The 22,755-nt window shown below is 50.0% G+C and overlaps 1 protein-coding gene across 13 annotated transcripts in view; it reads right to left on the bottom strand.

Moving 5' to 3' along the window:
- The window catches only part of PPCDC (phosphopantothenoylcysteine decarboxylase), a 357,482-nt gene that overhangs the window by 1,893 nt on the left and 332,834 nt on the right, over positions 1-22,755 (bottom strand). For 4 of the 13 annotated variants that reach the window (XM_073012323.1, XM_073012320.1, XM_073012321.1 and 1 more), the window contains exons 4-6: positions 22,522-22,650; positions 18,013-18,181; positions 9,725-11,411 (exon numbers count right to left, since the gene is read on the bottom strand). In XM_073012323.1, the coding sequence (XP_072868424.1) occupies positions 11,293-11,411; positions 18,013-18,181; positions 22,522-22,650 (417 nt within the window). In that variant the 3' untranslated portion in view covers positions 9,725-11,292. Of the gene's footprint in view, positions 1-9,714; positions 11,412-16,996; positions 17,586-18,012; positions 18,182-22,521; positions 22,651-22,755 lie in introns of those variants that run through there. The other 9 variants (XM_008015842.3, XM_008015846.3, XM_038010189.2 and 6 more) reach the window with 5 other exon arrangements.

The raw sequence follows: 22,755 nt of genomic DNA, 5'->3' as shown, positions 1-22,755 counted from the left end.
TCTTTTTAACGTAAGGGATGACAGGGTGGAGGATATGGCCAGTATATAATTTCTTAAGAATTGATCCTTGGTTTTCATAGTAGGGAGATCTGTAGCTCTGCCTAAATACGGGAGCCCATATAATAACGTGTAGAGGAACAATCCCAAGTCTTTTCTGGGAGCTGTCCTAATCCTGTGGAGTGCTACTGGTAGACATTTGGTCCAAAGCATTTTAGTTTCTAAGATTAGTTTGGTGATATGCTTTTTGAGAGTTTGATTCACTCTTTCTACCTTTATAGAGGAAGGGGGATGCCAAGGGGTGTGATAATGCCATCTAATTTGTAAACCTTCCATAATTCCCCTTAACACCCTTGAGGTAAAGTGGCTCTCACTGTCTGAATCAATATTTTTCACCAGGCCAAATCTAGGTACAATCTGTTCTAATATTATTTTGACCATACTCCTGGCAGTGGCTGTTGGGAGAGAAAACGCTTCCACCCAGCTGGAAAGGTGATCTACGATCACCAGTAAATACTTTAATCTTTCTACTTTGAGCATTTCTGTAAAATCTACTTGGATGCTTTGAAATGGTCTTAGTCCAGGAGGTCTTCCTCCCATGGCTTGTTTTCTAATTACCTTTTGGTTTATCCTTTGACAAGTTACACAATTTCCACATACTTGTTTAGCGAGGGTATAAGTCCCTATACACCCATAATTCCTAATGTTATAGGAGGCAGAAAGAAATTTAGGTAGACAGGGTAAAGTGAGTCCCTGGCAGAAAACTTTCCCTCTAACAAAAAGCAGCTCAGAAAGCTCCCTTTCTAACCTCATGTGGTTCAAAGAAATTACTTCTCTTCTAACAAAGGGCAGCCTAAAAGCTCAGCCTGTAAATCACAGATAAATAGCTCAGGCACAGAAGGAAGGGGGTTGGGGGGGTTGGGATTGGGGGGAAGTCTCCTGGGTAATCACCAAACTTCACACTCATACAATGGGCCCCAGTAAAAACAGTGGGCCTTAATAAGCACATTCCTTTCCCTTTAGGCACACTAAGATAGGGAGGCTAAAAGCGGACTGGGGTTGGGGGGTGGGTGCCTGAAGCTGCAAGAAGATGCCTGGAACAGACACAGACACTCTCCCTCCCAGGTAAGTGACAAAATGGGGTAAAGGCTGATAGAAACTCTGCTCTAAACAGATAGCACACCTGGTCACAACTAAATCATCAGAACCTAGGAGGATAATACATCCCCTCTTCACTAGCCCCCTCCTTGCTAGCCCATTTATGAAAATTCTAAACATTTTTATTGCAACTTGGCAACCTGCTTAGGGTCCCCCTTTCAATGCAGAGCGGCTCCCTCCCCCGGCCACCAAATTCCTGCTCCAAACCCACTCCACCTGTGCAACCCCGATCTCCCCAGCTGCAAGACCAAGAATCCTGGCATCCACCCCAGCCAGCAAGGCTGCCTCACTAAGTATTGCATTACACAGAGCCTGGGGTCCCCAATGACTCCCTTTGTGTACTATAGACATTAGTTCTTTTATCAAGGGTTTACTCACACTAGCTCTCTCTCACACTGTCCACCTTTATTTCAGCTGTCTGCTCCCGCTCTGCGGCTCCTGCCACCCCCACACCTGCAGCTGCATTTCCTGGCCCACAAGGCCAGCTCTTAGTTACAAAGTTAACTTTTAAAAGGCTTTGACTTACTGGGTCCTCTGTATTTAATCCAGAGGTTGGTTTTTTTTTTGTTTGTTTTTTTTTCTCCATCGGATCTCTGGCCTCTGCAGGAATGCAGAGGGAGTTTTCTCTTTTTCTTGTTGAATCTCGAGTGCCTTTCAGACATTTTGAGTCCTAGGAGTGGACTCTTTGATCCCTTTAATTATTAGTTCTCTGAGGTTCTGCATTTGGACCTGGTCCCTGGGATCATTATTATCCCATTTGGGATCAACATTTGGAAGTTTTTTGTTCGACTGTCAAGACTTCTTGCCTGGGAGGGTGTCACCTCTCCCATATAGTCATGGCCACTCTCCTAATCATTCCCCTTTCTTCTCCTATGAACAGGATATTTAAGACAGACATCATTTCAGCCCAGGTGTAAAAGCTTGGTCCTATGAATTTGTCCAGCAGGTCTGCTAAACCGAGGGGATCTCCTAGGAGTGGTTTCATTTCCTTCTTGAAATTCCTAACATTAGTACTTGTAAGAGGAGCATTTACAAAGCCAATCTCTCCCTGTTCCATAAGAACTTCCCTAAAAGGGAACATGCTAGATGCCTGCTGTGTGGATAGGGAAGTTCTCAATCTCTCTCCTATACTGTTCTAATTCTTTTTAAAAATTTTGATAAGGATTTAAAGAAGCAGTTGGTTCAGCTCCCCCATGGTCTCCAGGTCTTTTTTCCTCTAACCCTCCTGCTGCCCCTTGATCTTCCTGTCCCCTATTTTGTGAGACATATGAAGCGGGCACACATGACGGGGGTCCCAGGGCTTTTCCCTAGGTGAGGGCTTTTTACTAGGCTCTTTTTCTTCTTCTTTGAAGGGGAACATGTGGGTGAATTCCTTGATCCAGCAGACAGCATAACATCTCTTCTTATGAGGATGGGGTTTTATCATTCACATAGAGAATTAAAGTTTGGCACACCCAATCCTCATCTGAGCCAAACCTGGGCCAAAAGACTGAGGGCTTACAAATGGGTCTTTGGGCCAGATAAAACAGCAATGCTTTATTATCTTTTGCTTTTCCTTGTCCCTGGTTCAAGGGTTGTTCCTCCAAACCTGCCACATTCTCCCCAAAGGACTATCTGGGGGAACATCAGAGGGAGTCTCTTTGGCTCCCTATTTCCTTTGTCACCTAGGCCTAGAATTCCTGTTTCCCATTTTCAGTCAGTCTCTGAGTTTCCCTGTGTACTCAACCCCCTTACTGGAGGTTTCTTGCACACCCCGAGAATAGCTTCATCCATTTCCAGCCATCTCCCTCTCGGGAGAAGAGAACCACAGATTGGGACTCTGCACTCACTTTGTATCTAAGCTACATCTCAGTCACACACACACTCAACTGCCGAAAATGCCCAACCACCAAGGCAGTACTTATAGTCCAGTTTTCCACCTTGGCTCATGCACAAGGTTGCCTGGTTGCCACAGTGCCTGCTTTTCTCCCTGTGTCATCTCGACTGTCTCCTGAGTAAGTCTTGGGTTTGTCTATGGCTTCTGTGGGGAGCTGGGATGCCCGACAGAGCAGGCCACCTAAATTGGGTAGGACATGTCTCCTCTCTTGGCCAGAGTCCCACTCCACGCAGGCACAGAGATCCCGGACAGGCCCCCAGGTTGTGAGAAACATGCTCACCTGTCCAAACCCAAAGAATGGACTTAGAGGCATGAAGAACAGTGAAAGTGAGACTTTTAATAGTGGTCTTGCAATATCGGGTGTCTTGCAGGCAGGCACACCTAGGACAGTCACAGCAGGTAATTTATCTCCTAGCACAAAAGTCCCTCCCCCAGTTCCTCACTGATCGAGTACTATGGGGTTACAATCTTTCCAAACATTGCCTACGTTTTTTTATCCCCCTTATAAGATTATACCCCATCCCCTTCCCCACTTAAGTTTAGATTTCCCAATAATGAAACTTTTTTCCCTTTTATGGGTTCACCCCTCCTCTACATTCTGTTCATTTATTGTGACCTTCTAGATGCATGAGCCCTGTGGTTTGTTACATTTTCAGGCTGGCTGCCATTACTTAGATTTATCATGCCTTAAAAATTGACCACTTAAAATGTTTTCTCACAGGCCAAGTATGGTGGCTCATGCCTGTAATCCCAGCACTTTGGAAGGCCAAGGTGGATTGTCTGAACTCAGGAGTTCGAGACCAGACTCGGCAACACGGCAAAACCCTATCTCTACCAAAAATACAGAAAAATTAGCTGGGCATGGTGGGACACGCCTGTGGTCCCAGCTACTGGGGAGGCTGGGGTGGGAAGATCACTTCAGCCTGGGAGGCGGAGGTTGCAGTGAGCCAAAATCACACCCACTGCACTCCAGCCTGGGTGACAGAGTGGGACCCCATCTCAAAAAAAGGAAGAAAGAAAAATGAATGAATGAAAAGAGGTTGTGGATGTGTGGGGACAGTGCGATATGGAAACTCCCTGTACTTTCCACTCAGTTTTGCTGTGAACCTAAAACTACTTCAAATAACTTTACTAATTAAAAAAATTAATAAATGACTGAAGACATATGATCAGCCCTTGCTCATACAGCTTTGGCTTGCAGAGGCCTCAGGCCATTATGCTTGTGTGAAGTACCACAGGCAGACTCGTCCCCCTGAGAGCCAGGACTTTCCTTCCCTTGTTCGCCCTGCAGACCTGCCACTGGCCCAGGCCTGGGTGTGAGCAGGTGCTGTTATCCACCTGACTGGATGACGGGGTGGCCTATTTCCTACCCATCTGCCTGTGATGTCATAAGTCAAGGGGAGTCCAAAGGCCATCCAAGCTTTGGTGTGTGCCCTCCATTGTCTATGCTATGGCCACTGGTCCACCCTGGAGGGTCAGGCTGGCTTGTGAGCGGAGCAAGAACTAACCTCTGAGGCTTACAAATTCTCCATGCATGCATATGCTTGCACACCTTCTGCTGCTAATCTGGAGTATTCCGGCATCCCAAACCACCATGATTCTCTCAGAGTTCCAAAGAGACTGAGCCGGGGTCATGGCAGAATCTGTAGACCAGAGGGGACAGTCCTGGCTCCAGGATACCTCCAGGTACTAGTGTTCCTGTTCTCCAGTCATAAAAATGGGGCAACTCAGGGCATGACTTCTTTCCTAGAAAATTCCCAGGCAAACCTCTACCTTGGTCTTGCCTCCCTGGAAGCCCAGGACGATCCTTGTGGAAGCCTGGGGGGGCCTCCACCTTGCCCTAAATCCCCACTGCACACTCACCTTCCCTTGCAAGCCAGCCCTGGGAGAGGCCATACAGGGACTTCAGGGATGGTCTGGTGACTGGCCTGTCACCCTCCAAGACCCAAGCTTCGTTCTCTCCAGCTGGCCTCCTCTTCTGGTCTTCCTCCAATGGCCCTGGGCCTTGGAGGCAACATGACTCACAGAAAGAGCAAGGGCTTGGAGCCTGCCAGAACTTCCTCACTTACTAGCCGTGGGACCTTCAGAAAGTTAAGTAACTGGTCAGGCGCGGTGGCTCACGCCTATAATCCCAGCACTTTGGGAAGCCGAGGCAGGTGGATCACCTGAGGTCAGGAGTTTGAGACCGGCCTGGCCAACATGGTGAAACCCTGTCTCTACTAAAAATACAAAAAATTAGCTGGGCGTGGTGGTGTGCACCTGTAGTCTCAGCTATTCAGGAGGCTGAGGCAGGAGAATCACTTGAACCCATGAGGTGGACGCTACAGTGAGCCAAGATTACACCACTGCAACTCCAGCCTGGGCAACAGAGCAAGGCTGTGTCTCAAAAAAAGAAAGAAAGTTAAGTAACCTCTTTCAACCTCAGCATCCTCATTTGTCAAATTCTTGCTCTCAGAAGAAATCATGGCCAGGGGACAACAATATCCACCTTAGTGTTGCTGTGAGGATTAAATTGTAAATCGTGGCCATTGCTTCACAGAGCATGGCTTCCCTCTGGTGCTCTGTGAGTAGTGACCATACATGCTGGTTTGCCTGGAACAGTCCGGTTGATGTCTACTGGCCTGGCATGTTAATTGCCCCTTTTCACTCTCAGAAGCGCCCAGTTTAGACAAAATACAGTCAGCCTATCTGTGTTTCTTTCTATTCCCAGCTCAGGTCCAGCCTGCATGAGCAGCACCACTATTTCTACTTTCCCCTCCAACAGGCCATGTTTGGTTTGTGGTTATGTTACTGACACACCAGGGGTTCGGTCTAGGTCCTGCTGTGGGTCACACAGAGAGCCAATGACTGAGACACAGAGGATTGCCAAGGAAGGCTTTAATCGAGTGCTGCGGCCAAGGAGATGGGAGCTCAGTCTCAAATCCATCTCCCTGGCTAAAATTAGGGGTTTGTACAGGAAGAAACATAACAATGTAAGGGAAAACAGGAACTCCGGAGGGGTAAGGAAGCAATCATGGTAATGAGGGGCCTGGGTCTCCCTGTCTGGATGCTATGATCTGTGAGTTTCAGTTATTTGATACTTTTTGAGAGGCCTGGTATCTCACTGTCTGAATCCGGTGAGTTTCAAGCTCTAAGACCAGATGTGTCAATTTCTGTTTATTAGGAAAAACTGTCTATGAAACTATTGGGTCAATTTCAGTTATATCCTTCTTTCTGGGCCTCAGGTTCCTCTTATACTATTATCATTTTTTAGAGATAGGGTCTCCCTATGTTGCCCAGGCTACAGTCAGTGGCTATTCACAGGCGCAATCATAGCACACTATAGCCTCGAACTCCTGGGCTAAAGCGATTTTCCTGCCTCAGCCTCTGAGTAGCCGGGATTGCCCATGCACACCACCACACCTAGCACAAGTTATTTCTTTTTTTTTTTTTTTTTTTTTGAGATTGAGTCTTGCTTTGTCATCCAGGCTGGAGTGCAGTGACGCAATCTCAGCCCACTGCAACCTCCACCTCCTGGGTTCAAGTGATTCCCCTGCCTCAGCCTCCTGAGTACCTGGGATTACAGGCACGTGCCACCACATCTGGCTCATTTTTGTATTTTTAGTAGAGATGGGTTTCACCATGTTGGTCAGGCTGGTCTCAAACTCCTGACCTTGTGATCCACCCACCTTGGCCTCCCAAAGTGCTGGAATTACAGGCGTGTGTCACTGTGTCCGGACTCATATTTCTTTTTTTGTCTGTTTTGAGATGGAGTCTGGCTCTGTTGCCCAGGTTGGAGTGCAATGGCAGGATCTCCACTCACTGCAAGCTCCACCTCCTGGGTTGATGCCGTTCTCCTGCCTCAGCCTCCCCAGTAGCTAGGACTACAGGCGCCCGCCACCATGCCCGGCTAATTTTTTGTATTTTTAGTAGAGACGGGGTTTCACCGTGTTCACCAGGATGGTCTCGATCTCCTGACCTCATGATCCACCCACCTCAGCCTCCCAAAGTGCTGGGATTACAGGTGTGAGGCACCGTGCCTGGCCGACCGGCCTCTTATTTCCTAAATGGGGGTAATAATGCCCATCTTGAAGGATATTTAGGAGGCTTAAATGTAGGGTCTGGCACAGGCCAAGAGCCAGATAAACCTGAGTTCCCTTCCATGGCCTTCTCTCTCTTCCCTCCATCATGCCAGTTTCCCCCAAGCATGGCACACCAGAACTCAACTTCTCCCCTGCCAGGAGAGCAATTTCCAGAAGTTCCAGGTGACATATCAGCTCCCAAGCCAGGGCCAGGCCATGGTCTCTTCTGAGAGCAGGAAATCTTCAGGGCCAGGAGCAGTGGCTTACACCCATAATCCCAACAATTTGAGAGGCTGAGGCAGGAAGATTGCTTGGGCGTGGTGGCTCTTGCCTGTAGTCCTGGCTACTCCTCTGGCAGCTGAGGTGCAAGGAACACCTGAGCCCAGGGAAGTCGAGGCTGCAGTGAGCCATGATCGCACCACTGCACTCCAACCTGGATGACAGAGTAAGACCCTGTCTCTTAAAAAAAATTTGTTTACTTATTTATTTATTTATTTATTTATTTTGAGATGGAGCCTCACTCTGTCGCCCATGCTGTGGAGTGCAGTGGCACAATCTTGGCTCACTGCAACCTCTGCCTCCCGGGTTCAAGCAGTTCTCTGCCTCAGCTTCCTGAGTAGCTGGGATTACAGGCACCCGCCACCATGCCCAGCTAATTTTTGTATTTTTAGTAGAGATGGGGTTTCACCATCTTGGCCAGGTGGGTCTTGAACTCCTGACCTCGTGATTCACCCACCTCAGCCTCCCAAAGTACTGGGATTACAGGTGTGAGCCACTGTGCCTGGCCAAAAAAATTTTTAATTAAAAAAATTTTATGTCTGGTGAGGACCTAGTTAAAAAAAAGAAATTTGGGGTCGGGCACGGTGGCTCAAGCCTGTAATCCCAGCACTTTGGGAGGCTGAGACAGGTGGATCACGAGGTCAGGAGATCGAGACCATCCTGGCGAACATGGTGAAACCCCGTCTCTACTAAAAAATATGAAAAAAAACTAGCCAGGCGAGGTGGCGGGCGCCTGTAGTCCCAGCTACTCGGGAGGCTGAGGCAGGAGAATGGCGTGGACCCGGGAGGCAGAGCTTGCAGTGAGCTGAGATCCGGCCACTGCACTCCAGCCTGGGAGTCAGAGCGAGACTCCATCTCAAAAAAAAAAAAAAATTTTTTTTTTAATTTTAGAGAGGGCCAGGGATGGTGGCTCATGCCTGTAATCCTAGCACTTTGGAAGGCCGAGGCGGGCGGATCATGAGGTCAGGAGATCGAAACCATCCTGGCTAACACGGTGAAACTCCATCTCTACTAAAAATATAAAAAAAAAAATTAGCCAGGTGTGGTGGTAGGTGCCTGTAGTCCCAGCTACTCAGGAGGCTGAGGTAGGAGAATGGCATTAACCCAGGAGGTGGAGTTAGCAATAAGCCGAGATCGCGCCACTGCACTCTAGCCTGGGCGACAAAGCAAGATTCTGTCTCAAAAAAAAAAAAATTAAAGAGAGAAAGAAAGGATCTTCAGCATCCATGTGTTCATGTTCAACCCACGTTGGCTGCTTCCAAGCGCATTGCTATTGCTGGTAACATCATTTTGCCTATACAGACGGAAGGCACCTTTGAACTCACCTTTGAACGCTCCTTCCTCTTCCAGGAATCCAGAGGCCTGAAAGGGAGTGCTGGGCCTCCAGTCCCTAAGGACCTGCTGTCCGGGCTAGCAGGCAAAGGGTCACCATGTAATCTCAGCAGATAAAGCCACCATGAGATGAGCCCATAGCAGCAAGGGAATGACTTGCTCCCAGATTCTACCTGGATTAGCCGCATGTCCTCCAAAAGCCCTGAAGCTCACGTATCTGCCTCTTGCCCTTACCCCCACCCACTCCCCACATTGTTTTGCTATGAGACAACTGGTAGTTCTTCTGGCCTGACCATTCCCATTGCCTTGCCACAGGGGGTACCAAACCTGGCTTAAATATTGTAGAATATTTGGTTCCACCAGGAAGTTCTCAGTGTAAACAACCTGTCAGTTATTGGGGTTGACTCTTAGCTCAGAGGCAGTTGCATGACACTTAGGATTTTCATCCTGCCTTAGAAACCACAATACATGAAGGAAGGAAGCCATGAGAAGAAAAAGGTAATGAAGCAGCTGTCCAGTTGGGACTGAATGGGCAGGCATCTGGTGGTGCTGGTGTGTGGTGGAAGGGGTGTTTCAACTGATCCCAAGGAGGTAAATGCAAATGAGGGTAGAATCCTGTGCAGGAGCCTGTTTGCACGTAGCTGTAGGGCAGAAAGAGAAAACCCTAGTACACTGCACTGGCTGTGTGGCCCTCAGTTTCTTGTCTATAAAACAGCTACATATGCTAATTGACTCCATTGTGAAGCTGTGATGCGAAAAGGGTGAAATGAGATCAAAGAAACACTTGGCAATATGGAGAACATGTAACACGTACCCATAACCCAAGTATTATCTAGGGCTCCACCACATAGTTCAGTCCTGCTCAGCTGCACTCAGAGAATTACACATTGCAAAGGGCTTTAAAAGAACCTCGATCTTGTTGCAGTGAGCTGAGATCGCGGCACTGCACTACAGCCTGGCGATAGAGCAAGACTCCATCTCAAAAAAAAAAAAAAAAAAAAAAAAAAAGAACCTTGGCCAGGCACAGTGGCTCATGCCTATAATCCTAGCACTTTGAGAGGCTGAGGCGGGCAAATCACAAGGTCAGGAAATTGAGACCATCCTGGTTAACACGGTGAAACCCCGTCTCTACTAAAAATACAAAAAATTAACCGGGTGTGGTGGCAGGCGCCTGTAGTCCCAGCTACTCGGGAGGCTGAGGAAGGAGAATGGTGTGAACCTGGGAGGTAGAGCTTACAGTGAGCCAAGATCGGATCGTGCCACTGCACTCCAGCCTGGACCACAGACTGGACCACAGAGCGAGACTCCATCTCTAAAAAAAAAAAAAGAGAGAGAACCTTGATCTTTACTTGGGTCTCTTGAAGAACATAAAGTGTGTCCAATTCACAATTCTCAGCAACATTCCTCAAAAATCCTTTTATTTCCCACCCCATCTCCTTGTACCCCTTAGCTGCTCTGAGACCCTATTAAGCCAACTCCAAACCACCTAGGCTGGAGTGCAGTGGTGCAATCTCGGCTCACTGCAACCTCTTCCTCCTGGGTTCAAGCAATTCTCCTGCCTCAGCCTCCTGAGTATCTGGGATTACAAGCATGTACCACCACACCTGGCTAATTTTGTGTTTTTAGTAGAGACAGGGTTTCACCATGTTGGCCAGGTTGGTCTTGAACTCCTGACCTTAAGTGATCTGCCCACCTCGGCCTCCCAAAGTGCTGGGATTACAGGCGTGAGCCACTGCGCCTGGCCACAAGGACAGACTGAACAATACTGTGAGGTCAGGAGAGAAAAAAACTATACTATAATAAACAAAGCAAAATTATTTTTCGTGGATGGGGCTGAAGACTGCTATAAATCTTGCACCAACACACACACACAGTGTCATTTAGTCTCCCTCCCCCCACTGGCCACAAGGACAGTGGGTTGTTTTTGTTTGTTTGTTGGATATTGTGTTTTGTTTTTAGCACTCACCACCTTAGGGAAAGACCATGGCTTTTACAGTTTTTAATGGTGTTGATTTTTCTTCACATTGTTACTCACTTTTGTCACCCCTTTTCCAGAATCAGGGGTGTGGTCAAGGCCTTCAGCACAACCTAGATTCCCCTTCTCAGCATCCTGGCTTCCTCCTAGACTCCAGCTTCTCAATCCGGCCCCAGTCTGTTCTGCACATACCGCCTCGCTGACCTTGACCGCACTCCACACTCACCATGTGCCTCCCCTGCTAACAGCTCCCAACCTCCCCAGCACGTGGAGCCTGAGTTCCTCCTTGGGTGTCCTACATCAAGCACATGGCAGCATGTCTTCACCCTTTGTATCCTTGGTCCTCCTGTAAGCCCCAGTCCAAGTTCTGTTCCCTCCAGGGGACCCACCCTGCTCAATTCTGAAGTAGAGTCCATGCCACACAGTCTCACTTTCGTTGTTTACTGTTTTTTGATCATTGTGAGTCTTTCTCCCGTAAGAACATAAACTCCTTGAGGTCAGGATCTTAAAGGCTTATTAAAAGCACACAAGGATACTCAAAATTCATTTTCCTCTGTTAGCTTGTGACAAGAAAAGAAGGCCCATTTCTACTCCAAAGGCCTTGATGAATATCTTCAAGGCCAGGCACGGTGGCTCATGCCTGTAATCCCAGCACTTTGGGAGGCCAAGGCAGGCACATCACTTGAGTCCAGGAGTTCAAGACCAACCCGGGCAACATGGTAAAATCCCATCTCTGCAAAAAATAAAAAATTAGCCAGGCATGGTGGCATGTGCCTGTAGTCTCAGCTACTGGGGAGGTTAAGGTGGGAGGATCCATTGACCCCTGGAGTTCCAGGCTACAGTGAGCTGTGACCGTGCCGCTGCACTGCAGTCAGCCCAGGTGACACAGTGAAACCCAGTCTCAAAAACAAAATCTCCAGATGCCTTTGCCAAGTCTTTGTGTTTGTTTGTTTGTTTGCACTAACTCTCTACCATCATTTTTAAGAACTTCTAGATAAAGAACAGAAAGAGGCCGGGCTCACACCTGTAATCCTAGCACTTTGGGAGGCTGAGGCAGGCAGATCACTTGAGGCCAGGAGTTTAAGACTAGCCTGGCCAACATGGTGAAACCCCGTATGTACCAAAAATACAAAAATTAGCTGGGCCGTGGTGGCGTGCACCTGTAGTCCCAGTTACTCAGGAGGCTAAGATGGGAGGATCACTTGAGCCCCAGAAAGTCAAAGCTGCAGTGAGCTGTGATTGCGCCACTGCACTCCAGCATGGATGACAGACTGAGGCCCTATCTTAAAAAAACAAACAAAAAGAGCAGAAAAATCTTTTTATATTTTTATTTATTATTATTAAATTTTTTAGAGACAGAGTCTCACTCCTCACCCAGGCTGCAGTGCACTGGCATGATCATAGCTCACTGCAGCCTTGGACTCCTGGGTTCAAGTGATCCTCCCACTTCAGCCTCCTAAGTAGCTGGGAAAACAGGTGTGTGCCACCATGTCCAGTTAGTTGTGTTTCTTTTGGTAGAGATGGAATCTCACTATGTTGCCTAGGCCTGTCTCAAACTTCTGGTCTTAAACTGATCCTTCTGCCTTGGCCTACCAAAGTGTTGGGATTACAGGTGTGAGCCACTGTGCCTGACCAGAAGGAACGCTTTTTAAAATGTATTCATCTGGCCCAACAATTAAAAATGAAGTCACCTCCTTTTTTTTTTTTTGAGACAGAGTCCTGGCCTGCCTCCTATATTTGTTTCTCAACCACTCAGTTAGTTCCCCTGCCAAGAGGAAAACAATAGACTGTTTTTTTCTGTTTATCTTTTTAAAAGCATTTGATGCATACACAAGTCAATAAGAATATATCCTCCTTTTCTTTCCCCACCCCCCTTTTTTCTACACAAGCGTGCATGTGACACACATTCTTCTGCACCTTGCTTTTTCTGTTTAACAATGTACCTCAGAAATCTTCCCAAATCAGCTTCCTCAACACTTTGTTTTATGGTTGTGTAGAGTTCCAGTGTATGGCCGGGTGCGGTGGCTCACACCTGTAATCCCAGCACTCTGGGAGGCTGAGGTGGGCGGATCACGAGGTCAGGAGATCGAGACCATCCTGGCTAACACGGTGAAACCCCGTCTCTACTAAAAATACAAAAAATTAGCCGGGTGTGGTGGCGGGCGCCTGTAGTCCCAGCTACTCGGGAGGCTGAGGCAGGAGAATGGTGTGAACCTGGGAGGCAGAGCTTGCAGTGAGCTGAGGTTGCGCCACTGCACTCCAGCCTGGGTGACAGAGCAAGACTCCGTCTCAAAAAAAAAAAAAAAAAAAAAGTTCCAGTGTATGAAGGAACACTAATTTATTTACCCAATCTCCTGGCTGTTAGATAGTGAGGGTGTTTCCAGTCTTTTAGTACCATATACAAGGCTGCAATAAATCTCCTGTTCAGACATAATGTCATACAACTGAGTCTATCTGTGGGACAAATTCCTAGTAGCAGAATTGCTGGGTCAAAGGGCAAGGTGCATATGTAATTTTTTTTGTTTTTTTTTTGAGACAGATTCTTGCTCTGTCACCCAGGCTTGGAGTTCAGTGGCATGATCTCAGCTCACTGCAACCTCTGCCGCCCGGGTTCAAGCAATTCTCCTGCCTGAGCCTCCCAAGTAGCTGGGATTACAAGCATGCACCACCATGCCTGGCTAATTTTTTGTATTTTAATAGAGACAGGGTTTCACCAGGTTGGCCAGGCTGCTCTCAAATTCCTTGAGCTCAGGCAATCTGCCCACCTCGGCCTCCTGAAGGGCTAGGATTACAAGTGTGAGCTATTGTGCCCAGCCCCTGGTCTTTTTGTCATCAATGCATAGGAACTCTTTATATATTAGGAGAATCAGCCCTTTGTTTATGACCTGCAGATAATTTCCCCAGCGTGTTGTCCTTTGACCTTGACTTTGGGTTGTTGCTCAGTGAACCTATTTTTCTATAGTCAAATTTATCAATCTTTGCTTTTGTGGTTCCTAAATTTTGTCTCTTGCGCAGTAAGGAGCAGGAACCAATAGCCCCAAGACACACACCACATTTTTGTCAGTACAAGCTTGGAGTGACTTGCTGGGTTCTGTACGGAATAGGACAACTCCTGCTCTCCAAGAGATCCCAGTGTTAGGAGGAAACAAAGTAAACTGACAATTACAATTCTGTTGTAATAAATAGTGGTGGCAGGGCACAGTGGCTCACTCCGGTAATTCCAGTACTTTGGGAGGCCGAAGCAGGAAGATCAAGAGGTCAGAAGTTTGAGACCAGCGTGGCCAACATGGTGAAACCCCGTCTCTATTAAAAATTTAAAAAATATTAAAAAAATTAAAAATCAGGACAGGCACAGTGGCTCACGCCTGTAATCCCAGCATTTTGGGAGGCCGAGGCAGGCGGATCACAAGGTCAGGAGATTGAGACCATCCTGACTAACATGGTGAAACCCCCTCTCTACTAAAAAAAATACAAAAAAAAGTTAGCCGGGCATGGTGGCAGACGCCTGTAGTCTCAGCTACTCGGAAAGCTGAGGCAGGAGAATGGTGTGAACCCAGGAGGCGGAGCTTGCAGTGAGACGAGATCGCGCCACTGCACTCCAGTCTGGGAGACAGAGCGAGACACCATCTGGAAAAAAAAAAGCAGAGCGTGGTGGCACGCCTGGAATCTCAGCTTCTCAGGAGGCTGAGGCAGGAGAATTGCTTGAACCTAGGAGGCAGAGGTTACAGTGAGCCAAGATCGCACCACTACACTCCAGTCTGGATGACAGAATGAGGCTCCATCTCAAAAAAAATAATAAAAATAAAAATAATAGTGGGAAGCACCATGGGAACCTGGGCAAGGAGGATGCAGTCAGCCAGGGAAGGCTTTCCAAAGGAGGTAGCACCCAGGTACATCCAGAGGCATGTGTGGGAGTCAGTCTTGTCCCAGTAAAAGCAGCAGCATGTACACAAGCAAGAGGCCTGGCCAGTTCAAGGTCGTCCAGTCTGGCAAGAGAATAGGGAGCCCTTCAGGGTTGGCGTGTGTGGTAAAGGGCAGGGCTAGAAGGCTAGGCAGGAGCCAGATCACAAAGGGCCAGGTGTATACTGCCCAGGAGTTTGGGCCTGACCTGAGGCAGTGGGGAGGCAGCAGCGGGACCTGACCAGCGGGGTGCAGGAAGGGCTGGAGGTGGCCCAGGGTGGAAGCTGGGCCTTGGTTTGGAGGCTTCTGCCTCCCACCCAGCAGCATCCACAGCAGCCTTGAAGGGCTCATGGCTGCCACACAAGAGTGCATGTTTCAGACCCAAATGTTCTATTCTCTGAAACTTCCAGAATTCTATAAAAATCATCAGGGAGGCTAGAATCTTCTCTGAGAAACATTTCTCCCCAAGATGAAGATAACTTCCAGTGCTTGGACACCTCATGGGGAAAGCGGTGATTGTCACTCCCACTCAGCACCTCGCTGGCAGATGGGGCCAGCTAAATGCAGCACCTGCTCCTCTTAGCTCCAGTCTGGCTCAGGCAACAGCTGGGCTCTTTAGGCCCAGCCCAGCCCCATTCATCCAGACCCCCCTTCAAAATGGGCAGCAGGGATGCAGGACTGCTGTGGGTGGGAGATGGAGAGGCGAACCCCCAGGGACAGGGGCCTCCAGCTGGCCTGAGTCCACAGAGATCTATGTTCCCTTCTAGCCAACAAGGCAAAGTCCTACTGAGCAGCAACAGCTGTTTTCAGAGCTCTGGGACAGTGGCCTGTGAACTTCCCTGCTCCCATGGCCTTTTCACACAGGCACTTTTTGGTTGATCTCCCTGGGCAACTGCCTTCCCTAAAATGCCTGGCATAGATCCTCACACATGATGAATACTCAGAAAACGGTATCAGTTTCTGTTAAAATTGGGAAGTGGCTGGGCGCGGTGGCTCACGCCTATAATCCCAGCACTTTGGGAGGCCATGGCCAGCAGATCACTTGAGGTCACGAGTTCGACATCAGTCTGGCCAACACGGCAAAACCCATCTCTACAAACAATTCAAAAATAAGCTGGGTGTGGTGGCGGGCACCTGTAATCCCAGCTACTCAGGAGGCTGAGGAGGGAGAATGGCTTGAGCTGTGATTGCACCACTGCACTCCAGCCTGGGCAACAGAGCGAGACTGTGTCTCAAAAAATAAATAAATAAAAATAAAAATAAAATTGGGAAGCCTCACCATTTACTGGTGGGTTGCTGAGGGAGAGGAAGGGCAATGTGGACAAGAAGGAAGTTGGAAACCCTGGAAATGGACTTTTAGGACCATCCTCGGGTTTCAGTTACCCAGGTTCCCTTCAGGCCCCATCCCCAAACTAGCCAAAGAAGTTGGTTATTGATGTTACTAGTTATAGTTTATTTTGTGCCCTAAGGCAATTTTATCCCAAAGGGTCACATGGTGAAGTCAAGTGCTGTTGAGATAAAGGCTGTGGAGGCTGCTGGAGCATTGATTCCAGCCAGAGGGCTTCCTGGTCCCCTCAAGGCACCTCTACTCTCAGCGTTCTCAGAGCCCACATGGGATGTCACCTATACCTGGCCTGGAAGTCGGAGGGCAGAAAGCCAGCCTCAGGCTCAGTTCCAAATATGCAGACAAGCCCTCCCCACTGCAGCCACACCAAATGGCAATTAGGTCAAAAGCTGGGTAGCAGAGGGTTTCTGGGCCAGAGTGCATGGTGTCTCTGGATCTACTTCCCTTGGTCATGTATACTGGGGGTCGGGAGGGACAGACACCCAGGCCCCTGCCTCAGGTCCAGCAAAGCTGAAAGGATGAGAACAGAGGAAACCAGGAAGCAGGCAAGAGGCCTGGGACCCAGGGCAGGGTCAACCCTCCTGGCTGCTTACCTGTCACCTGCATAAAGGGATGTGTCAGCTTAGCATCCAGGATTTTCCTTTTCCCAAAATGAGACGGGGCATTGCAGTAAATGTTAGGAAAGCTCTCTGGCATATATGCATGCCTAGTTTTAACTTCCATTGATGTGACATTTACTATGTTCCAGGCACTCAGTGGCATGGGTATTCTGCACACATAATTTCACCAAATCCTCTCAACAACTCCCTGAGGGTAGGAAACAAGATAGCTGAGGAAAGTGAAGGTCAGGAAGGCTAAGTCCTGAACCAAACTCCCACTGCCAGTTAGTGGCAGAGCTGGGATTAGAACTAGGGGCTTTCTGGCTTCAGAACTTTATCCTTAACCACCATGTTATACGGGGACTAAAGAGTACCGGTGAGTCATCAACCCAGACCCTTCCCCAGCCACACCTGGCAACATCCCCTGGTCTCTGGGACCACAGTTGGGTTATAGGGAAAGAATGGAGCCTCCTAAACGGTGATTGTTCTTTATTTCCCCGCACCTTCAATCTCATGGCATGGTCTGCAGGAAACCTCAGAGTCCTGCCAACTCGCAGGCTTCGCTGATTGCATGGCATCTGGGCACCCCGCCAAAAAGCTGAAGCTCCCAAGGCTCAGCCAGGACTCTCCAGCTGTGGTGTTTCTAAAAGTCATTCTGGGTGAGATGTAGAGCCGAGTTTTCCCAGTCGCTCAGTCCTCCTCCAGTGAGGACGACACTGCTTGCTCTCCTGGCTTGCCTCGCCCATCCAGGAAAAAGTGGGGATGGGCTCTAGGCAGCGGACTCTTGGTTGAAAGAAGCTGAGACCTAAGCCTTCTGTCCAGTATAACCTGGAGCACGCCCGGCCCCTGGGGAGGCTCAGAGCAGGCCCCCCATTCAGCAAATAAGGGAATCCTCCTATTTTGCCAACATCCATCTTCACCGACTTGGCCTGAACACATTCTGAATACAGAGGGACAACCATGACAGAAATTCCAGGTCAACTCTGCTGGAAGCCACTGTGCTGGAAGAGGACTTCTTTCACTTTGTCCACGATGGTCCCCACTTCAGCCATGGCCCCCAGACCTGGGAGCAAAATTCTGCTGTGGCCAGACAGGCTGACAGTGCCTGTAGCCCTGCAGACCCCTGCCCATTGCTCCGAGTGCTCCACCGAGAGCGCAAGGCCTGAGAGGGCAAGGTCTGTCTCTGCCTGAGTCAGACACATCATATCTCTCCCGAGACCCCCGGTGAGGCCCTGGGAATCGTTCCAGTAGCCATCCTTAACTACGTGTGGGCTGCGTGCCAGGGACTCTACCAGGTACTTTACATGGTCCATCCCATTTTACCCTACCAATCTGGAGGCAGGAATTACAATTCCCATTTTCCAGGTGAGAAAGCTAAGCTCAGAGGATGGTTTGCTAAGGTCATAACAGGCCAGGAACTGAACTGAGATGTGACCCCAAAGCTGAGCCCCTTCTACGGCCATGGGCTATGAGCCTGGCAAGACACCCACCTTCGTCTCCACACACCAGCTTCTTGGCCACACAGGGGATCTCGACATAGCCGAAGGCCTTGAGCTGGTCTACCTGCTGTGCTGTGATAGGGTGCTCCCACATGGCGGTGTTCATGGCCGGGCAGAAGAGCAGGGGTTTGCTGCGGTCCCAGGCCCGGATGACGCAGGTCTGTGAAGAAAGCCGGGGAAGTGGGGGTCTTGCTACTCTGTCTGCCACCTTCCCCACTGCCCTCCAGACCCTGCAGCCAGCAGCCCAGCTGTGGGCTTGAGATGAATGGGCACAGCCTGGCTGCAGGGAACTGTCTTGTCTCTCAGGGGTGGAGGCTGTGTCTCCTCGCCTCTCTCCACCTCCCCACAGGCTCTGGCACAGGATCCTACAAACAGGAGGTGCTCAACCAACGCTCAGACCTCCAGCAGGTATCCCTGTGCCTAAGCCTCCTCCAGGTAGGCTCACACCTCCTGGGAGAAACAACCCTGGGGAGCAGAAGGCAGGCTTTTTTGGTTACACCAGAAAGCAAAGGACGAGGCTGCTCCTCAGTGGGGCCCATCTACCCGACATCAGCTCTGCGAGGCCAGCTAAAGTCTGGCAATGAAAACATCTGCCATTACCAAAACCTTCTCATGTATAGGATCTCATTAACCCTCACTGTGACCTTATAAAGAAGGTGTTGGCTGGGTGCAGTGGCTCACACCTGTAATCCCAGCACTTTGGAGGTGGAGGCAGGCAGATCACAAGGTCAGGAGATCAAGACCATCCTGGCTAACATGGTGAAACCCCGTCTCTACTAAAAATACAAAAAATTAGCCAGGCGTGGTGGCAGGCACCTATAGTCCCAGCTACTTGGGAGGCTGAGGCAGGAGAATCGCTTGAACCTGGGAGGCGAAGTTTGCAGTGAGCCGAGATCACACCACTGTACTCCAGCCTGGGTGACAGAGCAAGACTCCATCTCAGGAAAAAAAAAAAAAAAAAAGGAAGGTGCTGTCCCATTTCACAGATGGGGAGCTGCAGCTCCCTGAGAGGTAAGCAGTCATCCAAGTCCACACCCGGACAATGGGCGCCACTCAGGCAATTTTCCACTGCACAGCCTCACCATCTCCCAAATCCAGGCTGTCCCACCAAGCCACAGACCTGAGCAGCTGTGAAAGGAGCCATCCAGCTCACAGAGTCCTTTGTGCCATGGACTTTGAAATTATGTAGCGCTGAGTTCAAATCCTGGCTGTGCTCTGTATTACTAGCTGTGAGAACCTGGACATGGGACTGAAGGCCAGGGCCTGCCTTCCTCTCTAGAAAGGTCCCTCCCTGGGCAGCTGTGAAGACTGAGGTGAGAATGACTACAAAGCTCTGAGCGCAGGGCCAGGCACAAAGCACAGGCTCCAGGGCAGTGACTCCTGGGCTTCCCATAGGCGTAGGCTCCCTGGGCTGGGGGCCGCCTGGGGAGAGAGAAGCTCCCAGTGCTCTGACTAATCCAGACACTTCTTCCAGGGCTGTGAGCCCCTCAGGGTAACAGGGGCTGGAAACCCCTCCCCTGAAGGGAAGCTCATCTGGGAAAAGAGGGAGTCCAGAGAACAATGCCTCAACAGGCCAGGACGAGCACCTCCCCCAAGTCCCAGGGACAGGGAGGAAGCAGGACAGCAAACAGCCCTGGGACCTGGCTGCTTGCATCAGCCACATTAGTTTCCCACCAAGCCTTCTCAATGCCGCACCCGGGCTACGAGTGGACAGTTTCAGTCACACTTCCTCTTGGCTCCGTGCCACCCACTACTTCTGCAGAAGTCAAGAGCATACCTAGAAGAGTCTCTCCACTGTGTGCAGGGTGGGAGCAAGGGCTGGGCTTGGCTTTCTAAGTGCCCTCAAAGCAAAGAACACCAACCAGGGTGAAAACCAGCACTCCACCTCCTCTCAGACAAGCCTCAGCTCCTCTGAACCCACGAAAGCAGACAGGGGGAAAAAAGGGCCTCGGTTCCCACGGTGACATCTCTTTGGCCAGTGGTGTGTTCAACACTTCAGGCTATGCCCCTGGGAGTTCACGTGGACAGGGGAGAAGGCCCGGATCCCAGTTAGGAGACCGGCTCCTAGCCAGACTGGTGACCCAGAGAGATTGTCTGCTCTTTCTAGGTCCGACTGCCTGTTTAGCACAAATAGGCCAGGGCCTTATTGAGCTAGAGGACAGAGGGAGATGGGCCTGGAGGCCAGGAGCACGGTCACGCCTAGCACACTGCCCTCACAGCACTCCACGTCCTGGGCCCTGGAAAGGGAGGTTTGTGGAGGGAGGAGCAGGTTCAGCTTCCTTTCAGGGATGTAGGGAGAAAACAGCTACAGAGAGAGAACACAGCCACAGGCCACCAATGCCCACACTTCAAACTTTGTAAAATTTGAGATTCCTTGAAACGTTTGTGACTTCCAAGGAAAACCTTTGAGGCAAATGATCTGGGGGCTGGTCTTGGGAACATGTTTCACTTCCCAGCCAACTCTGGAGGAGGGAAGCCCAGGGATTTCATGAAGTGATGGCAGCTTAGAAGGAAAATGGAAAGCAGAGCTTGCAGGAAAGAGGAAAGCACCCTTGCAGAGCTGACCCAGGCCAGGGCTTAGCTCCCAGAGGCCAGTGCTTTGTCACACCAGCTGCTGCTGACCCACCAGCGGGGAGCCTGGAGATTTGGTGAGATGGTGCTGGCCACACAGAACTCTGACGCAATTTGATGAGAGCAGCCAGGAAATTCAACTGTTCTAGCTACAGCTGCTATGTCAGTTGTGGCACCAGTGCTGCTGGAAAGCCTTTTTGTTTATTTGTTTTTAGAGACAGAGTCTCACCTCTGTAGCCCAGGCTGGAGTACAGTGGCACAATCACAGCTCACTGCAGCCTCGACCTCCTGGGTTCAAGCGATCCTCCCACCTCAGCCTCCTGAGTAGCTGGGGACCACAGGCATGCACCACCACACCTGGCTAATTTTTTTGTATTTTTTGTAGAGATGGAGTCTCACCATGTTGCTCAGGCTGGTCTCAAACTCCTGGGCTCAATAGATTTTCCTGCCTCAGCCTCCCAAAGTGCTGGGATTACAGGCATGAGCCACCATGCCGGGCCCTTTCCTTTTTTTTTTTTTTTTTTTTTTTTCCAATAGAGACAGGGTCTCGCTATGTTGCCCAGGGTGGACCACACTGGCTATTCTGGCTATTCACAGTCACAATCAAGGGGCACTGTAGCCTAGAACTCCTGGGCTTAAGTGATCCTCCCACCTCAGCGTCCCAAGTAGCTGGGACTATAGGGAAAGTCTTCTTGATGACATTATTCCCAGGCTCTCTTCTCTGCACACCCTTCCCCTGTTCCTGGCCACACAAGTTGTTCTTCTGCTCACCCTGTGCTCTTATTCAAATGATGCTTAAATCACTGGCAGATTCTTTGAGGAGTGCCTTTAGAGCCCATTGACAAGTATACAAGAACACTAATCTGTGACCCCAAAAAACATCCTGTCCCAGCTTCATTATCCACCTTCTTCACCACATGAAACTCTGAAAAACTCCCAGCTACTTGCAAAAGTAAAACTGCTAGTTACCCCATACATGCAGTATTTACTGGATGTCTACCACAGGCCCAGCACTATGCAAGGTAGTGACTCCACAGTCAAAGGACTGACTGGGGTCATTCAGGACTGGGGTCATTCAGGAATGTACTCCTCACCAGAGGATACTCCCTTCCCACGGCCATGGGTGATCAAGTGTGGCATTCTCCTTCCAGCCTGGGAGCTCCGTGTTCTGTGAGGCTGTCAGCATAGACCCCAGTACGTGGTAGGCGAAAGCTCAATAAATGAGGTGAGGGGTGGCAATAAGGGAGAGGGAGGAGAGAAATCACACCCAAATCTTCCCAAAACGATTATATAAACAAAGGCAGCTCCCCTTTACAGGCAATAGCTCCCTGGAGGCATCTTAGGCCTAGGACAGCGCCCACTTTGGACAGCTGGACTTCCATTTCTCCCTACCACCCATCGGCTCTCGCCACTGCCCCTATCTTTCTCCCCTCTTCCCCTCTAAGCTTCCTGTAATATATAGGAACACTACAAGGGCAATAAAGTGTATGAGACATCTATGAAGAAGTGAATCCCCAATCACATTGCCCACGTGTATACCCTGATCTGGGGAGAAGGCAGAGCTGAAGCAGGAGGTGATGGGGCTGGGCAGACAGTGGAAGAGCACATCCAGGCAGCCCACAGGGAGGGACAAAGAACAAGGAACGAGGGTCTGCTTGTGGGCACCTGGCTGGGTGCCAAGGGCAGGGGAGAAGGGGACACTCCTGGGGAGCAGCAGCAGGTCAAGTTGACCCATCAGGACCAGGGCTGTGCCCACGTGCTGGAGAGAAGGTGAGAGCACTAGGGGGCGACGGGGGGAATGGGAGAGCATGATCTCCCTGAGTAGACTGGGGCCCCACAGCAGCAGGTCTCCTTGTACAAGGATGTCTGCAGCTCAGCAAACTGGGAGTGAAGCCCAGGGAGGGACAAGGGCACCAGGGCATCACTCACAAGCAAGTTGTCACAGATGCCACTGGCCACCTTCCCCAGTGTGTTGGCATCAAGAGGAGCCACCAGCAGGAGGTCTGCCCACCTCCGCAGGTCAATGTGCAGAACTGGGTCAGAGCGGCTCTTCCACATCTGGCAGAGGGAAGAAAAAGGGGTCAGTGTGGAGGAAGCGGGATGCAGCGCCAAGGCAGGCCAGGTACGGTAAGTCAGGAGACTGAGAAGCCCACTGACCTGCCC

The sequence above is a fragment of the Chlorocebus sabaeus genome, chromosome 26, assembly GCF_047675955.1.
Source record: "Chlorocebus sabaeus isolate Y175 chromosome 26, mChlSab1.0.hap1, whole genome shotgun sequence".
Lineage (NCBI taxonomy): Eukaryota > Metazoa > Chordata > Mammalia > Primates > Cercopithecidae > Chlorocebus > Chlorocebus sabaeus.
The sequence above is the reverse complement of the archived record's forward strand: the minus strand, read 5'-3'. Positions and strand labels throughout refer to the sequence as shown.